This window comes from Benincasa hispida, chromosome 10 (genome assembly GCF_027475165.1).
Source record: "Benincasa hispida cultivar pf3 chromosome 10, pf3_genome.v1.1, whole genome shotgun sequence".
Classification (NCBI taxonomy): domain Eukaryota; kingdom Viridiplantae; phylum Streptophyta; class Magnoliopsida; order Cucurbitales; family Cucurbitaceae; genus Benincasa; species Benincasa hispida.
Window position 1 is genome coordinate 4079450 of NC_143487.1, and position 18538 is coordinate 4097987.

At 39.3% G+C, this 18538-nt stretch overlaps 1 protein-coding gene across 1 annotated transcript; it reads right to left on the minus strand.

Annotated features, from left to right (window-relative positions):
* Positions 1–14: 14 nt before the first annotated feature.
* Positions 15–1985, minus strand: LOC120088002 (molybdopterin biosynthesis MoaE family protein). The gene is made up of 2 exons (XM_039045028.2): positions 1482–1985; positions 15–1045 (listed from the first exon to the last, which is right to left on the minus strand). Exon 2 carries the CDS (start codon positions 1006–1008, stop codon positions 292–294), a length of 717 nt encoding a protein of 238 aa, XP_038900956.1. The 5' UTR covers positions 1009–1045; positions 1482–1985; the 3' UTR covers positions 15–291.
* Positions 1986–18538: the final 16553 nt, after the last annotated feature.

Here is an 18538-nt window from a genome sequence, read left to right on the forward strand (position 1 = left end):
AGAAGAGATCAGGATTTCACTAAATATATTTTGTTCTTTTGGATGTTGTTCATACTTAAATACTCCTCCAAATTTATTCAAAATGTAACATTGAGAGAGAAAGAGAGAAGTTTTGAACCTTCTTCAAAACAAAGATTGGTTTGGTTTTTGGGTTCTCTCCTCTCTTTCCCCCCCTCCCCTTTGTGGCCCTTAAAATGTATGGATAACAATAAACTTTTGACTCAGAAAAGAAAAAAATGCATTGAGAGAAAAGAAATTCTCTTACTAATGAACGAGAGAACCCCACAGCAGCTAATGCATCGTCTGTCTAGATTCCTCTTCATTCAGCTTAACCTTTGAGCCACAGCAGCTTTTCCTGCCATTCCTTTGAACTTGAGCTTCCTCATTTTCCTTCTCAACATTGTGATGGCGGTTGCCTTCTTCATGATCTGAACTAATGCAGCTAGACGATTCTTCATTCATCACCTTAACCTTTGAGCCACAGCAGCTTTTCCTACTATGCCTTACAAGTTCAGTTTCATTTTCATTTTGATCTCCTTGCTTCTTCACAAGCTCCAATCTTCTGTCCATGAACTCAGAATTCTCCTTCCAAACCTCTCCATTATCATAAACCTCCTTTTTCCATATTGGCACACAAGCCTTAAGTTCATCAATCACAAAACGGCAACAATCCATTGCATCAGCACGATGAACAGCTGAAACAGCAATGAAAACGCTGATCTCCCCCACAGGAACAGGACCTAGGCGGTGCACAACTGCAATCGAATGGAGGTTCCAAGATGATCTAGCAGATGAACAGATGGATTTGATGCTCCGAATAGCCATTGGTACATAAGCTTCGTACCGCAATTCCACCACCGTCTTGCCTTCAAAATTGTCTCGTGTAGTACCTGAAAATGTAGAGATAGCGCCGGCCTGGGGAGCACTAACGAACGTGATGTATTTGGCCATGTCTATTGGAATGTTCTCTTCCAAGATTTCAACAAGAATTCTCTCCTCCGAAGCCATTCTTCTCCAAATCTGCTGCGTTTTCTTTCAACTTCAGCTGCAAATTACGTAAACAAGTTGTGACAGAAGAAATTGACAGCAAACTTCTTCGTCGTTGCAGAGTTAGAAAATACTAATTTCTTCGTTAGATTCAATGACGATAAATACTAAAATCGAGGGAGAAATTCTTGAAAGGGATGAAGCCGAGGTGTAGTGGTGGTACACGACACGTTTGCACTTGGTCTTCGCTTGAATCGCAGTCGACTCGGATGCATGTTCATATAAACCATAAACATTTATCGCAAGTTGACTCCAAGACATTCCTGGGCGATACTGATTACTGCAGACCGCCAAGAAATGGACGAGAACTCGGCAACGGAGACTCAGAAGAGTAAAAATCGAGATAAAAAAGAAACCAATTCAAGTCTAAAATTGATTTGAAATTCAAAGATAAATCAGCCACAAACGCAACACAATCAAAGAAAGAGACGTACCCGATCGTGTTCAGTTCATGAAAAGAAAAGGCATCTTCTCTACTCTCAGCGTCAGTCCATGAAATCCAGGATTTGCAGTTCTTTGAATCCAAATGATACCTGAACTGCGTTCGGATTGCGGATTTTAGCGCTCGAATAAAAAACTAGAATAATATGCAATAAGCGGTGATGAAGATGAAGATGATTCTGCGAACTGGAATCCGAAATCCACCGTCATCCGGCCCGCAGAGATTTTTCCGGTGTGTGTGGGCTACGATCTCAAATGAGATAAGGGCGCCAATGGAGCGGGCTGCCTTGGGCCATTGCATTATTCTTCGTTGACATCCTTTCTTTGAATTTTCAAACTCTTGGTATTGATCAATAAAATTAAAATATTAAAATTCGATGAAGTTACTAATGGTCTACTTTTTATTAAAATAAATAAAGGGGGAAAAAAAATAAATAAAGGGGGAAAAAAAAAAGAGAAGAAGAAGAAAATCTAACGTAACCTAAACGTTTACTTTCAATTACATTTATTTAGACTTTATGCGTTTTTAAAGATGGTTTTAGTATTTCTAATTTTCAATTTATGTATAATTGGTCTTTTGTTTTTAAAGTTTAATAACATGTAGAGTAAGAGTTTCAAACTTTTAATCTCTTAGTAGATCTAAAAGTATTAGAGAGATACGATTTCATCTAAGATTATAAATTTAACCTATATCTTTCTAAATTTTGTACATATATATAGTCCTTGAAAAAAATTGGCAATAACAAAATTTACTCGTATTTTCGAAAAAAAACTTACACTTGATAGGAATCGAACTCTAGACGCAGCCACGCAGGGACACTATATATTATTGATTGACCAAAAGTCGTAGGATCAAAAGAATTTTATGATATTTAAGTTGAATAATGTTATACTGATAACTAATCTAAATTGTCAAAGTGAGTTTAACTCAGCAGAATTGGCATGAGCTCCGGTCTAAGAAGTCCGAGGTTCAATCTCTCATCTCATAATTATTGTAATAAAAAAAATTAATCCAAATCAATTCAGGGGTATGGTGGATGTGTCCCTAGTTTTAAATATTTAATCTCTGGTAGGATGTCACTTTAAATCTGTACTATCTTAAGTGAGGATATTGATGGTGATTAGAAGTTGGTTTAATAAAAATTTAATTTAAATAAATAAATTCTAAAAAATATTTAAAAAAGAGAGAGAGAGAGAGAAGGAAAAACTTTTGGTAGGTGTTCACAAGTTATTGTCATGGAATCTTACAATTTAATGCTCACGTATACCAAAGAAAAAGTATGGCTTGCTAATTTTGCTAGGATACAAATGGGTGTAAATAACTAGCATAGACATGTTATAAATATATTGAGCATATGGAATTCACATGCATGTGTCCTCTTGTGCAAGTTGGCGTGATTATCTAAGCATCCTTCTTCTACAACTTGGCAACAACAAATCAACTTTATTTATAGTTTCAAGTAGATCTATGGTTATGTTATCTGCTCGATTTCACATGAGTCATTGAATCAAATTGCTACATGTATATTACTAAATCTCCTTGAGCTAATTAATTGATGGTTTAGTCAATTAAGTTTGGTGTTATGTTGTTGGGTTAACACATGAATAGGCATGTTGGACAAGGCCTAAGGCAGTCAACGTACAAATGCCATGTTGGGTTCGGTTTGGTTTAGCTTAGTTTAACCCATTAAATCAAAACAGAAGAATATATATAGCTAAATTGTTTTGAAACGATTAATTGATGGTATCAATTTGGTCTAATAGACCATAGATGGTTGATTAATGCATGCACATGTATGTTGGTAACAACGTTCAGTACATGTCATCACTATTACAAGGGATCATAGCCTCATCCAAGTCTAGGTGAGTCATACCATCACTGTTATTTCCACTCACCATTTGATTACCATGATAGTGGATAGCAAAAGTGACAACAACTAGAACAAGAGATGGGTTAAAGAAGCAAGAGTAAAGAAAGGACATTGTCTTTTGCTTTATCTTTTTAAAATTTAGGAACCAAAATTGACGCAGTGTTTTTTTTGGAGGAAGAGAAACTTTATTAAGCCTCAAGGGCAAGGTTTGAGTCAATATCCATTACAGTTAGATTTTGAATCCATAAAGGATAAACATTCATCCAAATATCATTAATGCCTAGTAATCTAACATTCCTAGCTACTAGATCAACTAATTTATTTTTTCTTCTAGAAATATGTGTGAAATAAATTGTATAAAAAGGAGGAGATAACTACCAAATTTCTTCTTGTAACGACCCGACCAATCGAATACTCTGACATGGCCATTAATCTTAAATACACATTTTCATTCAAAATATTTTACTGACATAGCACGAGTTTAGTGACAGGAAAGATTATTTCAAACCAAACCAAAAATATTAAATTGACAAATAAATAAAGTAGACAAAACATGTAATTGGATCCAAAAAAACATTTACAAAGATAATGTTAAAAAAAAATCGTAAATTGTTCTGTCTGACAACAAACTCAAATCTCAAAACAATTAAGTAAAAAAAAAAAAATGAACTACGCAGAAGTGTTTTCTAGTGTTCCCATATGGCTTTATCATAGTCCCATCTATCTCGTCAATTCATTTATGTCATTTCCTGAAAAACATAAAAGAAAGAATGAGTATAACAATATCCAGTAAGTGACCCTCTATTAGGCTCTCTAGATAATCTCTTAACTAGTCTATCTAGATATCAATGTACACCTATATCATATCAAGTGTAGTAATCCCGAATGGACAAATATCGGTCATAAACATGATCTCCAAGGAACATGCATCAGTCATGTGTATTGCAACGGTACACAAATCGATCATAGGTGTGTTCCGAGGGAGCAGTTGCAAGGTATTGGCAATTTGTAGGTGTGTTTCGAGGGAGTAGCTGCATGGTACTGACCTTGATGGCAACTGATGAAGAACCCACAGAAGATGAGTTATGGCATAAAAGGCTTTCTCATATCAGTGTGAGGGGGTTGCAAGTACTCTCAAAACAGAGGACTATTCCTAAGGGTGTTGGAGATGGCTTAAAGTTTTGTGAACATTGCATACTAGGGAAAGCAATAAGGCAAGACTTCCCTAAAGAACAACATACCTCCAAAGAGATTCTTGAATATGTACATTCAGACTTATGAGGCCAGCTCACTCTCCATCTCTAAGTGGAGCAAGGTACTTTCTTTCCTTTGTAGATGATTAATCAAGGAATAGTTTGGTTTACTTTCTAAAAACCAAAGATGAAGTATTTAGTAGATTCAAAGAATGGAAGACCTTAATTGAAAAGCAAACCTCTAAACATATTAAACACTTAAGAACTGACAATGGTCTAGAGTTTTGTGGAGAGAAATTCTGTAAACCCCAGATTTTACATTTCCTATATAAGTATGTTTAGTTGAGGATATTATATTAATTATTTGATAAGTGAAAAGTTTACGGTGTAGTTATAGGAAAATTACAAATGAAGGAAAAAAAAGAAAGAAAGAAAGGATTAGAGAGGAAGTAGCTGGTGGTGACAGGAAATTTAATATGTTCTTTAAAACATTTAGACAATGTGAATATGAATCATACAAGCTCATGTTGCCATTGTAACGATCCGACCCCCTAGGACTTAGGTAAGGCCGTTACTAAAATAAATGCATGCATAGAATTTAAAACGACGCTCAGTTATTTGAAATAAATGCTAATTAAACAAGAGAAGTTCAAAAGACATTTATTAAATGCAATTGTTAAAACAAATAATAGGGTATCCAAAATTCTTAAAGACCAACAAAAGTATATAAAAGAAATAATTCTTAGTATAAATTTTAAACAGTAAAACTAAATATTAAGAGGAAAATAAGGACTCAAATTTCAAGGTGCGAAAGAGAAAAAGTCTAGTCTCAGTGACACGATCACGAATTCCGTTGCGCCATCTCCGGTGCATCTTTACCTTTTCTTGAAACATCAATATAAGAAAGGATGAGTATGAAATACTCAGTAAGTAACCCCACCACTGAGGTCAGGCTAGGCATCTATATCCTTTAGATACCCACCTATGGCACATAAACACATGAAATAGATAAGAGACCGAGTCCTATCCTATTGTAGTTAAGTATGCCCACAAAACTGGTGAATCCCGAAGGAAATACAAAACTGGTGAATCCCGGAGGAAACAAAAACTAGTGAATCCCGAAGGAAACAAGAAACTAGTGAATCCCGAAGGAAACACAAAACTGGTGAATCCTTAAGGAAACACAAAACTGGTGAATTCCGAAGGAAACACAAAACTGGTGAATCCCGAAGGAAACACAAAACTGGTGAATCCCAAAGGAAACAAAAAACTGGTGAATCCCAAAGGAAACATAAAACTGGTGAATATCTAACTAATCAATGAAGATATTCACACGGTCTCAACGTTCAAAGAATCAACACCGTACAATTCTAAAACATACATGAAATCCTTGGTACCATGGCTCTATCACATACACATAATCCTTAACAACATATTATACAACCTTCATGTAAACCTTACATCATAATTTTACAACATACAAGTATGCCTCTACACCAGCAGATCAGACGTTGACGTATGAAGACACATACATCACATACTAACAATCAAGTGCTTAGGTATGTATTTAAACAATTCAGAACTTGTGCCAGAACGTACTTTGATTCAGGTCATACTATCAATCAACATGCTAACAATTTACCATAACATACACTCACCATGCTAGCATACAACTAAAGCCTGGCCCGTGGGCAGTTCCAGTGGTAAGATTACTTACCTCGAAGTCAAAATTATGTCTAAGCGACAAGCAAATTAATCTTCCTTCTAGCTTAGATGGATCTTGAATTAGTCCTAAACATAATCCAAATTGCAATTAATAAAAGAGCTTAGTTCCAATACCCAAATTAACCAAATAATTCCCAATAATCTTACCCAAAAGCTTGTCAAAACCACAACCAAATCCTCTTGACAGCATAGTTTTAACTTCAAGGCTTCTCCAAACTTGATTTTTAAAGCCCAAACAAATATGTATCAATAGATTGAAGAAAAAAAATGGCACAATCTTAACGACCCTTACTGTTGGCAGCACAAACGACGAGAAACGACAGATTCGAAGCACCCTTGTGTGACTAACGACGAGCGACCTGGCAGTCGGGGTTCGACGATTAGAGACGTGGTTGATCTCGTGAATCGAGTGGCAATGACTGCTTCGCGACCTAGACGACTGAAGGGAGTCGAGTCGACTTAGGAGGCACGCCGCTGAACAAATGCTCGCGGTTGGAAGAGGGAAGGCGCGACGTTCGTGGGTTTGGACGGAGGCGGCGTGCGGTTGGGAGGAAAGAAGAAAGAAAAATTGGGGATGGTGGTGTTGCCGCGCGGTGCGAGGAAGAAGAAGGAGAAGGGTCGGTGGGGGTTTAAAAAAAAAAAAAAATAATAAATGTAATAACTAAAGGAAGGTATAATTATAATAAATTCTTTCCATTTTGAAAGGAAAATTAATTTCTGCCATAACTTTCACATTGAAATTCAAAATTGAATAATTTTTCGCGAAACGTAAACTCCCACATTTATATTTGAGATCCAAAATTTCAAAAAGCTCTTTGACTAAGCAATTATTGAATTACCAAATAATAACGTTACTGAAATTATATTATTATATAAAAAATGTGCGGGGTGTTACAACCATAAACTTGTTGACTGTAAAAATAATGTTTCCATTTTAAGCATGCACACAATGATATACGATAAAGATAATTTTATGTGATACTACGTTCTAAGTGTATGCTTTGATATATGCTTGTAGTATGCGATGAAGTAGTGCATGTCACAAGTTTCCTTGTGCTGAAACCAAGTATAATTCTAATGCAAGTTTCTCAGAATAATCCGAGGTTGAACACGGGGATTGTTGTCGTTAGATGCGATACTTATGTGATACATGCGATCGGTTATAATAATGAATAAAGAATTTTGGTTTGTACAGAAATATAAATTGCGCTGAAAGTAAAAATGGGTTGATAAAGTAAATTCCTAAACTACTATGATACATGATGCAGGGGTCGAGGACTGGCTGTGAAGTTGTACAAAAGAATCGATGAATGTGATGGCAAGTCTTATGAATGAAGCATAAATAGAATGAGTAAAAAGTAAAAACATCGCAAGTTCATCAATCGTGTTAAGGACGCAATTAAAGTTCTGCTTTCCCTTGGCATACACCTTTCAGTGATCGGCCACGTTCCCATACATCTATGGTGAAACAGAGATGAACGTGATGAACGTAAGGTTGTTTCCATCTCTAGAAATACTTCTCGCTTTAGTTAACGCATTCTTCTAACCTTCTCTGATAGGCAGAATAACATCGTCAAGCATGCTTTAGCTAAACTTAATTGATTCCTCGACACAGATTGACTCACTCGCTTAATTCTCGCTATTTACCCTGGGGATTAAGAACACATCATGGAGAAAATAGATGATAAATCTATGGAAAGAGACATACAGATGATAACGATGATGATGATAACATTTAATTCTAAAATTAAGCGTTTGATACATGTTTGTGAATGAGGGATTAAAGAAGATGAATTAGAGAATAGAAACAAATACGGAAAGAGTGTCAACGTCTTGACATAGATCCTGATCGGAGACTTGTGCTTGCCGACGTATGAATGTGGTGGAGTGGAGAGGAAAGCTTCCCTTTCAGGCTTGCTTTCCCGGTAGAATTGACCTTTTGCACAGAGCTTTAGCTTCAGGAATTGGAAGAATTGTTTACTCGGAGACTCACCTTTCAGCCTTGTCTCGTAGTTCTCCTGGATTTACTCTATAAAGTCTCTTCAGACCAGCCTCTCTCTCCCCGTTTCAGTATATTTTTTAGAGAATTTGAGGAAGCTATTTATAGACAAGATCTTGACTTTTTGAATTTGTGGTCCCCACTGTATAATTATAGTAATTCCTACAATGGCGTAATGGAAAATTCCTTTTTATTCTGCGATCAATTTGTCAGAATTGCATAACAAAAAGCTGCACACTTGTCAGAATCGTCCGCGAATGCGTTGCTCTTCACATCTTCGATCTATCGCCACATGCGGTGTTGTTTTTGATTACCGCATGCGGTTGAAATGCGTTGATCGCTAAAGCTCATGATCAATCGTCGCTTGCAACATCATTTCATTGATCATCTCTTTTTTCTTGATCGATTGGCGCATGCGATGTAGATGCATTGAACATTTTGCCTTCGAGCCATTAACGCATGCGGTGATCTATTTCCTATAAAACAGAGACTGAAACATTCTATTTTGCCATCGCAATGGTGTTAGTGGATGCCTTTACGAAATTTCATAATTTTCATATTTCTTAGCCAATTCTTATACTATCGACGCAACTTTTCTCTCTTTTTGCCGCAATATCTAAATAAAACAGCATAAATAACTTGTATTTCTACAAGTTATCACACCCCTAAATTTAGATATATGCTTATCCTTAAGTTTATCTTCAACTCAGGCAATTTCACTCAATTTGTGTCGATTGGCTGCTCCAAATGCTTTATCTCTACAACATTACTTAACAACGCAATTTCCTTCTATCCTTTAATAGTTCATAAACATGGTCTACTTTATTCTTTTCTACAACAAACCTCTACTTAAAAATCTCCTTCTTGTTTTGAGAAGAATGTTTACCTCTTTTTGCAAAAACAATTAGGTGCGTCTTTATGCGATGGTCTGTTTTGCGTCATTTTATTAGAGACTGTTGATCATAGTTGCACCCTTCGTTTTGGCTTGCTCCCACGGGTGTCATGCGACATCTAACTACGGTTGTGTACCAATCTCAACTTCAACTCTTGATTTTCAGCTAAGTTTTGCTTTTGCTGGCTAGAGAAGTTGTCTATTGTATTCTTATTTTCTTTTTTTTTTTCTTTTATATTGCGTTGATCTTGGAAACCTACCTTCGTTTTGACTTGCTCCCATGGGTGACATGCAAACATCCAACTACGAGTAGATTCCTTTCACAATTTAACTCTTATCAGGTTGGGATTTTCCCTTGCGCTGACATTGGAGTTTTTATGATTTTTTTTTTATATAATGAATGCATTTTCCTGATAATGACTGCATTCGCTTGATTGCATCAGACCTTCCCCACCCCCAAATTTAGTGATGCGCAAGGTCCTCATTGTGTTGTTTTGGACAGAAAAGACAAAACACTTAGTCAAAATTTTGAAAAGAAGGTTTGAGCAGAGCCTTGAAATAGAAAAGGTAAAGCAGTGCTATTGCTATGAATTATCTAAGTGTTAGTTAAAAAGTGCAAAGTATAAGAAATGTTGCTAAGGGTATGCATACTACTCATCATGGTAGCCCAATTAATAACGCAAAATAAAAGACAAGGAATATCACAATAATTGACAAAGGATGATAAGTAAAGAGACTAATGCATATGGAAAGAATAGTTACTCAGTTGTATTAAAATTAACTAAGTATACAAAGAATTACAATCATTGCAACACAAAATTTAAGCACGTATAAAAAATCAAGGTATAGCTTCTATACATAAAAAAATAATAATGAATGAAATAAAAGAATGGCCGCAATGAAAAATTGTAGATTTATTGAGAAGGTGGCACACCTCCAAATTTAGAGTTGTGGCAGGGGCTCTGGTGGAGGATTTTACGAAGGAACTCGAGGAACTTCTTCAAAATGCAGAGGTAGCTGTATATGCGGAGGCACCATGGGACCATGTAAATAGTTTGTTAAAAAGTTAAAGTATTCATGGTTGCACTTCGCCATTTGTCTCTGGTTCAGGTGGATCGTGAAAATATTGCATTGAATATTAATCAACACCTGCCGCGTCATCGTAATACTGTGTTGCACCTCCGTGTGGCTCTCTTGTAACTCCGTTATTCTTTGGCAGAAGAATTCTTGTTAATGATAGAGAAGAGAATGCATCTCTGCTAGGTCAGCAGCAAGGGTTGCAGTGGTAGGATGCGCTTGCGATGTTTCACCATCAACGGTTTGGGGTTGAGCAGAAGTGCCTTCACCTAAACCGTGTGGGTCGTTAACATGTGGCGATGGAGGAGAAAAATTCAGTGGAGATGGAGGGGAGGAAGATGCTGCTGGGAATGCATTGGGTGAATCGGAAGCAAGGAGGAGATTTATAAAGTGTTCCAGGAGTGGGGAAAGGGGTTCCGTAGGTGGGCTTGGAGGGTAAATAACTAAAGGTAAGGGGTCCAAGGGTATTTGGTCTTGCGTTGATTGCTCTTGGACTTTTCCTTTGCCTTTGTCATCTTTGCACTATTTCTTCGACTTGGGTTGCTGTGGTGCATTCAAATCGATAAGGGGTCGTTTAAATGGAAGCTTGGGGCAGTGAGGAGAATCCTTGAGAAGCATTCTCAAGATCTTTGTGTTGATGAGACCATGGACTTCCGGCATTGGCTCTTCTTCAATACCTACACCCATAGAGAGGCATAAGCTCGAAACTGTCCAAGGAAAGAAATACTGGCCTCTCACACGCCCCATAAAACCTCAAATTTTTTTTTGCAATCAGTTGGCCCACATCGATTGAAATACCGCGCGCTATGCAATATGCGGCCATTACTCGATCCCTTGAAATTGTTTTGTCATGCGATGTAGGGATGAGTCGCCTTTTCACCAAGTAAACCCAAAGACGCGCTTTCGGAAGTAGTTTGTTAGACGCAAAGGTTTTAATGCCTATCAAAGATACCGACCACTAAGTACCCGGTTGTGTTAATATTCTCAACGCATTCTCCATTTGTTCTTCTTGGGGATCATCAATAATTTTGTTACTTGGCGCATCCGGGATATCCTTCATCTTATATAACTCGTTGATGTCCCTTGTGCTGAATGGCACTGTACACCCTTTCATGATCACCGCATCTTTGGTGCCATGAAGTCGTCCATTGTAAAAAGCTCTTACTACAGTTGGAATTATGATGGATGGGCACTGGCAGAATGTCTCCCACCCATGCTCCAGCATAACACTTGTAATTAAATTCGGTAGTGGCATTGACGCAGGAAAGAACCCCATTTCCATCATCATGTCATCATTTTCCTTCTTTGATGGGCGCCCTTTGGTCAACGCAGGCTTACTGCTTTCAACTTTCGCTTTGCCCTTATCTTGTGCCAAGGTGGGACCTTTGTCTTTGTTTCCATTCCCGTTCTTTGTGTTGATCTTCTTCTTCCCTTCTCCACTCTGCAACTTCTTTTCTTGTAGTCTCTCTAATGCGTTGCATATTTGCTTTGCACTATTTCTCCTTCTCTTCCTTCTTCTTCTTTTCTTCCTCTTCTTCTTCTTTCATTTCTTTTTCAAATTTCTCCGAGGCCAACATATGCACTGTTCATCCTCGAGCCTTTTTCTTTCTTCTTCTGCTGAAATTTCATTGTTACGGCATACTTCCTCATCTTGGAGTTTTCTTTTGAAATTGCCCGCTATGATGATTTGTTGCGCTCGTAACATCTTTTCTTGTTTTTCCTCTTTTCCTCTTTTTCTCCTTTCCTTCTCTTCTACTAGACTTTGGCAAAATTGTGGGTCGCTTGTTGACCCTTGCGGCGCATTCTCCTTGCGACGTCGCATTAGAGGGGTGATGTCTGGATCCTCTCGGTCTTCATTCGCAACCGTTCTGATATGCGTTGATGCCTCTTGAGGTTGCGCTGATTCTTTTTCTTGCATTGACATCCCCTTTTCCACCCTTGCAGTGGTGGATTCTTCGTCAACATTCGGGCTTTCCGCCCTCTTCTTCTTTTCTTCCTTTTTCAGGTGCTTCTCTTCTCGCTTGTGCTTCTTCTTCTCACTCGACTTCTTTTCTTTCTTCTCCTTCTTTTGCTGGGCCTCTTCATCTCCTTCTGCCCGTTTGCCTTTGCTTTTTCTTTTTTTCTTCCCTTCAATCGTTTCAGGCTGCTTCTTCGCTTCCACCTCCTCCAAAGCGACCTTGATGGGTACTTCATAGGATCTATTTGAACAATTTCCTTAGGATCTGCAACGGCCAAGGCACTTCTCCGCGAAGCTTCTGCCATCTCCTCCTCCGAAGGCAAGGGCTGATTAACAACTCTGGCTTCAGCTCTCCCTCCTTCTCCATGTTGCTTAGGATGCTCCCAAACACTTATTTGTCATCTCTTCTTTTCTTCTCACTTTCCGATGACAGTGCTGGGAGTGGGGTACTCTCCGTGCTCGGCCCCTCTCAGATTTGGAGTGGTTTGGATACAAAAGGTTTTCGCTGAGGTTTTCCGGCAATTCTTTGGATGGGCTTTGGCTGGGCGGTGAGGCGACGGCTTGTTGCGAGGAATGCTGCCTCCTTTGCGGTGACTTGGGTTGGGGAAGGTGATGAAGGTAGGGAAGATGAATGTGAGGACTGCTTGGCCATGCTTCCGGTGAGTGATAGAGTTGGAAAAATTCTTTGGGTCTTAGGAAGAAAGTTCAAAGATTGGGTATGTAGAGGATTTGCTTAGGGTTTTCTTTTTCGCAAAAGATTCAGACTTCCTCAGACGAAGAAGGAGGGAATTTATAGGTTGGACCTTGATGGGCCCAATGCAAATTCTGCGTGGCAGGCTTCGAGGTACTCAAAAAGCCTGTCCGCCGTGCTCCTCGCATTTATGAATTAGTAGAAAAGGACGTCCTTTCATCTGCCAAGTCATCATTTCCTAGGAAGCCTAAGCGATTGGACTACTCTCTCACAAAAGGAATTTATCTTTTGTATTTTATTCAGACGGGCGCAAGGTTAAAGATTAACGCAATGCATCCGTTACCGCAAATGCATATTTGCAAAGGACGGGCAACAACGCATGCATTAGCGCAACACACCCTTCAACTCAACGCATTTCTGGAAGATGGGTGCACGGTATTTCTATTGGCGCAACACTATCTCGACATAGTGTGTTTTAGCTAAGGACGAGCGTAGAATACATACGCGCGCAACACACCCCTCAGCGCAATGCATTTGAGGAAGATGGACGCAAAGTGTATCTTATCAGCGCAAGATGCACCCATCATCGCAATGCATACCAGATGTTTATTAAAGTTTATTATTTATTTATTTATTTATTTTTATCAATAACGCAAGTCGATAAGACTACGATGTTCATTTTCTTTTTGATCAGTCATTCACAGAGATTTTAAGAACAACGCAACTAATGCAGAAAAGTAAATAAATTGAACAAGGCATGGAAATAACACAATTGAATTAAATTGAAAGTGAATTCATAAAGCAGTAAAGGCTATTTTAAGAAAGCAGTAAATAACGCAATGCAGAAAGCAGTAAAGGAAAGCTGTAAAGAAAGCATTTAAACATAGATGTAGGGATGCTGATTGAAAGAAGTTTTCTCACAATTACTGCAATCCACACCCCTGCAGGCGGTTAAGCTTGCCTGCGCAATGACATCAAGGACATTGTTCCTTCCCATGAGATCTTGGGACTTTTGAGTTACTTGGCAGCGTTCCCGGTGTTTTGTTGTGAAGCTCGGCTACCAATTGCCCGACTTGGATCTCCAAGTTCCTTATTGAAGACGCATGATTGCATGACTGCATCATTTTTCTCAATGTATTATTTGAGCAAGGACTCCAATGATGACGAATTTACAGAGGTGTTTGATGAGGACGGTTGGTTATGTGGTTGCCTTTGATGACTCTGGTTCTAATTCTGGTGAAAAGATGGAGGATTTCCTCGATTCCCTGTATTGTTGTTCTGATGATTAATTTGGCCCCTCTGGTTGTGATTCCCTCCTCAACTGAAGTTAAGGTGATTTTTCCAACCTGGATTGTAAGTGTTGCTGTAAGGGTTGTTTTGGATAGCAAACACTGACTGCGAGTTCGATGGGCACATCTCTGCAGCATGGCCCCTTCCGCATTGGACGCAACTTATTGCGGCCACTTACGCCGGCGCATTGGGTTGTGCTGAACTTTGAGAGAGGGCACCATGATTAATTACCATCGTTTGGAGGAAAGAGGTCACCGCGGCCATTTGTGCGGCCAAGGTTGTCATTGTATCTGCTGGTACAATGGTGTTTTCAGTTCTTCCTCTCTCAGGGCCTCTTCCCCCATACCCGTCATCCATCCAATCATCCGTGTTTTGTGAAATGCGATCAAGGATGACCTTGGCTTCCATGTAGGTCTTATCCATAAATCCTCCTGCTGCAGAGGCGTCAGCAATGACTTGCGTTGATCGATTCAGGCCGTTATAAAAAGTTTCCATCAGAACGCAATCGGGAATCCCGATATGCGGAAAATTCTTCACCAATCTTCTGAAACGCACCCAAGCGGTGATTAGAGTCTCGTTATCCATTTGCTCGAAATTCGGCACATCCTTTCGTCTCCTTACGTTAACGGCTGGAGGGAAGAATTTCTTCATGAACCGCTCTACCAACTGGTCCCATGACGTGATTTCATTTGGCTCCAACGAATAAGCCCACCTCTTTGCCTCATCCCTCAGTGTGTATGGGAAGAGGTAAAGTCTAATTCCTTCAGGGGTTACGTCAGGGATGGAGAAAGTGTTGCACATCTTCACAAAGCTGGTCAGATGGGCATGCGGATCTTCACCTTGTAGACCTCCGAATTTCCCCACATTTTGTATCATCTGGAGCATGACCCAATTTATTTCATATCATGCATTATCCTCAACCATTGGGCAAGAAGTCGTAAAGATTCAGCGCCACATAGTTTCTCATGGGGATATTGTGGTCAGTAGCAAGAAAGACAGGATCTTGCGCTGGCTGATTCGCCCCCTGATCTCCTTTGGGCCTCTCGTTGTTGTTTGCCATGTTTACTCTTCTTCGCCTAATTCTATTCGGGCGTGCCCTTGCGCGAAAAGTACGTTCGATCTCTGGGTCAGCTTCGAATTCTGGATCAGTTCTAGTACTCATAAATCGTTAGCCTGTTTTTCGCGATAAACAGACAGTACAACCGAGATTTGTCCTGCAAAATACCACAAAAGTATTCAACACTAACCGTTATCCATCCCCGGCAACGGCGCCATAAACTTGGTGACAGGAAATTTAATATGTTCTTTAAAGCATATGGACAATGTGAATATGAATCATACACGCTCATATTGCCATAAACTTGTTGACTATAAAAATAATGTTTCCATTTTAATCATGCGCACAATGATATACGATAAGGATAATTTTATGCGATACTACGTTCTAAGTGTATGCGTTGATAGTGATATGCTCGTAGTATGCGATGAAGTATTGTGTATCACAAGTTTCCTTGCACTGAAACCAAGTATAATTCCAACGCAAGTTTCTCAGAATGATCCGAGGTCGAACATGGGGATTATTGTCGTTAAATACAATACTTATGTGATACATGCGACCGATTATAATAATGAATAAAGAATTTTGGTTTGTACAGAAATATAAATTGCGCTAAAAGTAAAAATGCATTGATAAAGTAAATTCCTAAACTACTATGATATATGATACAGGGGTCGAGGACTGGCTGTGAGTTGTACAAAAGAATCGATGAATGTGATGGCAAGTCTTATGAATGAAGCATAAATAGAATGAGTAAAAAGTAAAAACATTGCAAGTTCGTCAATCGTGTTAAGGATGCAACTAAGGTTCGCTTTCCCTTGGCATACACCTTTCAGTGATCGGCCACGTTCCCATACGTCTATGGTGAAACAAAGATGAACGTGTGAACACAAGGTTGTTGCCATCTCTAGAAATACTTCTCGCTTTAGTTAACGCATTCTTTCAACCTTCTTTGATAGGCGGAATAACATCTTCACTTCTGCTCTCACAGGTGAAGATGCCGTCGAGCATTCTTTAGCTAAACTTAATTGATTCCTTGACACAGATTGACTCACTCGCTTAATTCTCGCAATTTACCTCAGGGATTAAGAACACATCATGGAAAAAATGGATGATAAGTGTATGGAAAGAGACAGAGAGATGATAACGATGACGATGATAACATTTAATTCTAAAATCAAGTGTTTGATACATGTTTGTGAATGAGGGATTAAAGAAGATGAACACAGAAGATGGATTTGGAACTTTGCGTTAATGGTACCGTGGCAAATTTTCCAGTGCCTCTTTTCTTAGTTACCATGTCCTTCAGAAACTTGGCATAGGCAGACATTTCCTCAATCGCTTCATTGAAAGGAATGTTAACATGTAATTGCTTTAACGTAGATAAGAAGCGTTGGTACTATACCTCTTTGTTTTTCTTCTTCCTTAGCCTCTAAGGGAAATGTGGTAACTAAACTTTCACGGTTCTCGTTTCATTTGACTTTGAGGTCGAAGCAACCTCAGGTTCCACTTCTTCATTTTCTCGTTACTGCAATCTCAGGCTCCATTGCGATGGACGTTGTTCTACTATGCTCCTTCTTTTCCCCCTCCACAATCTTTCCATTGTGCAATGTCACAACTTGACATTGCTCCTTACCTGATCCCCCTGGGTTACGTGGAAGTTCGGTAGAACTTGGCAATGCCCCTTGCGGTCTACTTTTCAGCTCACTCGCAATCTGGCCCATTTGCAATTCTAGGTTGCGGATGGACATAACCTGTCTTTGAAGCACTGTCTCGTTTTTCTATATATACTGCTTCAATATGCTCTCTAGAGAAGAGGATTGCGGTGGTTGATGTGAGCTACTTGCTTGATTGCTTTGTTGACTGCTGTTGCATTGGAAGAATCCTGGTGGCCCTTCTTTTTGTGCCACAGATTGAAAATTTTGTTGTTGATTCTTCCAGGAAAAATTGGGGCGGTTTCTCCACCCGGGGTTGTAAGTGTTTGAAAAGGGATTATTCTTTACAAAGTATATAGACTGTGGATTTTACGAGCAATCTTCCATTGCATGCCCATCATTGCAAGTCGTACACCTTACGGTGTTTTGACTTATTGCGTTGTTTTGCCCACCTTGCGGTGTTGGACTGCTGGTCGCCATTCCTTGAATCAAATTCATCATTGCGGTCATTTGGTTTTGTAATGAAACAATAGCACTATTGTTTGCTTCAGAATCTTTAAATCTCAATCTCTGGTCACTCTCCCTCCAGTCTTCATGGTTCTTGGAGATGTGGTCCAGGATATTCTTTGCCTCATCGTAAGTTTTGTAAAGTAGACCAGCAGCGGCTGCCGCATTGGCAGCGTCTTGTGAAGCGGGATTCAAACCGTGATAGAAAATTTCCATTTGAAGGCAGTTTGGTAGCCCATTATGCGGACAATCCCGGACTAGCCTTTTAAACCTCGCCCAAGCATCGCTGAGTGATTCGTCCATGTCTTGTTCAAAATATATAATAAGCTTCCTTCGTCTTGCGTTTCTCGGTAGGTGGAAAATACTTTTTCATGAATTTCTCCACTACCTGCTCCCAAGAAGTAATCTCTCCTGGTTCGAGCGAATAAGCCCATTTCTTAGCTTGATCACAGAGAGAAAATGGGGACAACGTTAGTCGAACTTATTCAGCAGAGATGTTTGGGAACATAAAAGTATTCAGATTTCAATAAAACTTCGGAGGTGAGCGTGCGGATCCTCGCCATGCCTTCCTCCGAATTGACCTGTAGTCTAGATCATCTATAGCATCATCGGTTTCATCTCGAATCTACTTCCGTCGAGAGCAGGCCTCATGATTCCTGGAGAGAAATCATAGAGGTTTGGCGATGCATAGTCCCTAATGGGTCTATTGCGATTGTTTGCCAACAGAATCAGATTCACCATGACATTCTTATCATTTGGTGCTCCGCCTCTAGGCTGCTCTGCCACCTCTTCTTTGTCTGATTGTGGTTGCTGTTGGCAGTCTCGTAGACTCCTTCGAAACGTTCTCTCAATCTCTGGGTCGTAGTTCGCCAGAGATTGAGAGTTCTGCAAAGAAATCACAAAAATTACCGTTAACAAACTATTTTAGTGAAGTCCCCGACAACGGCGCTAAAAACTTGATATGTTATTTTATTGGATGAAAATACGGATGATATGCGTTGATAGATTTCGTTATGCACTCAACTTTCCCCAGCAGAATTCAAGTGTAAATTCCCCTGAGTTTCTTGGTAAGTCCAGAGTTGAACACATGGACTTGTGAAAATAGATGCGTTGGTAATGTTTATGAAAACTTTGTG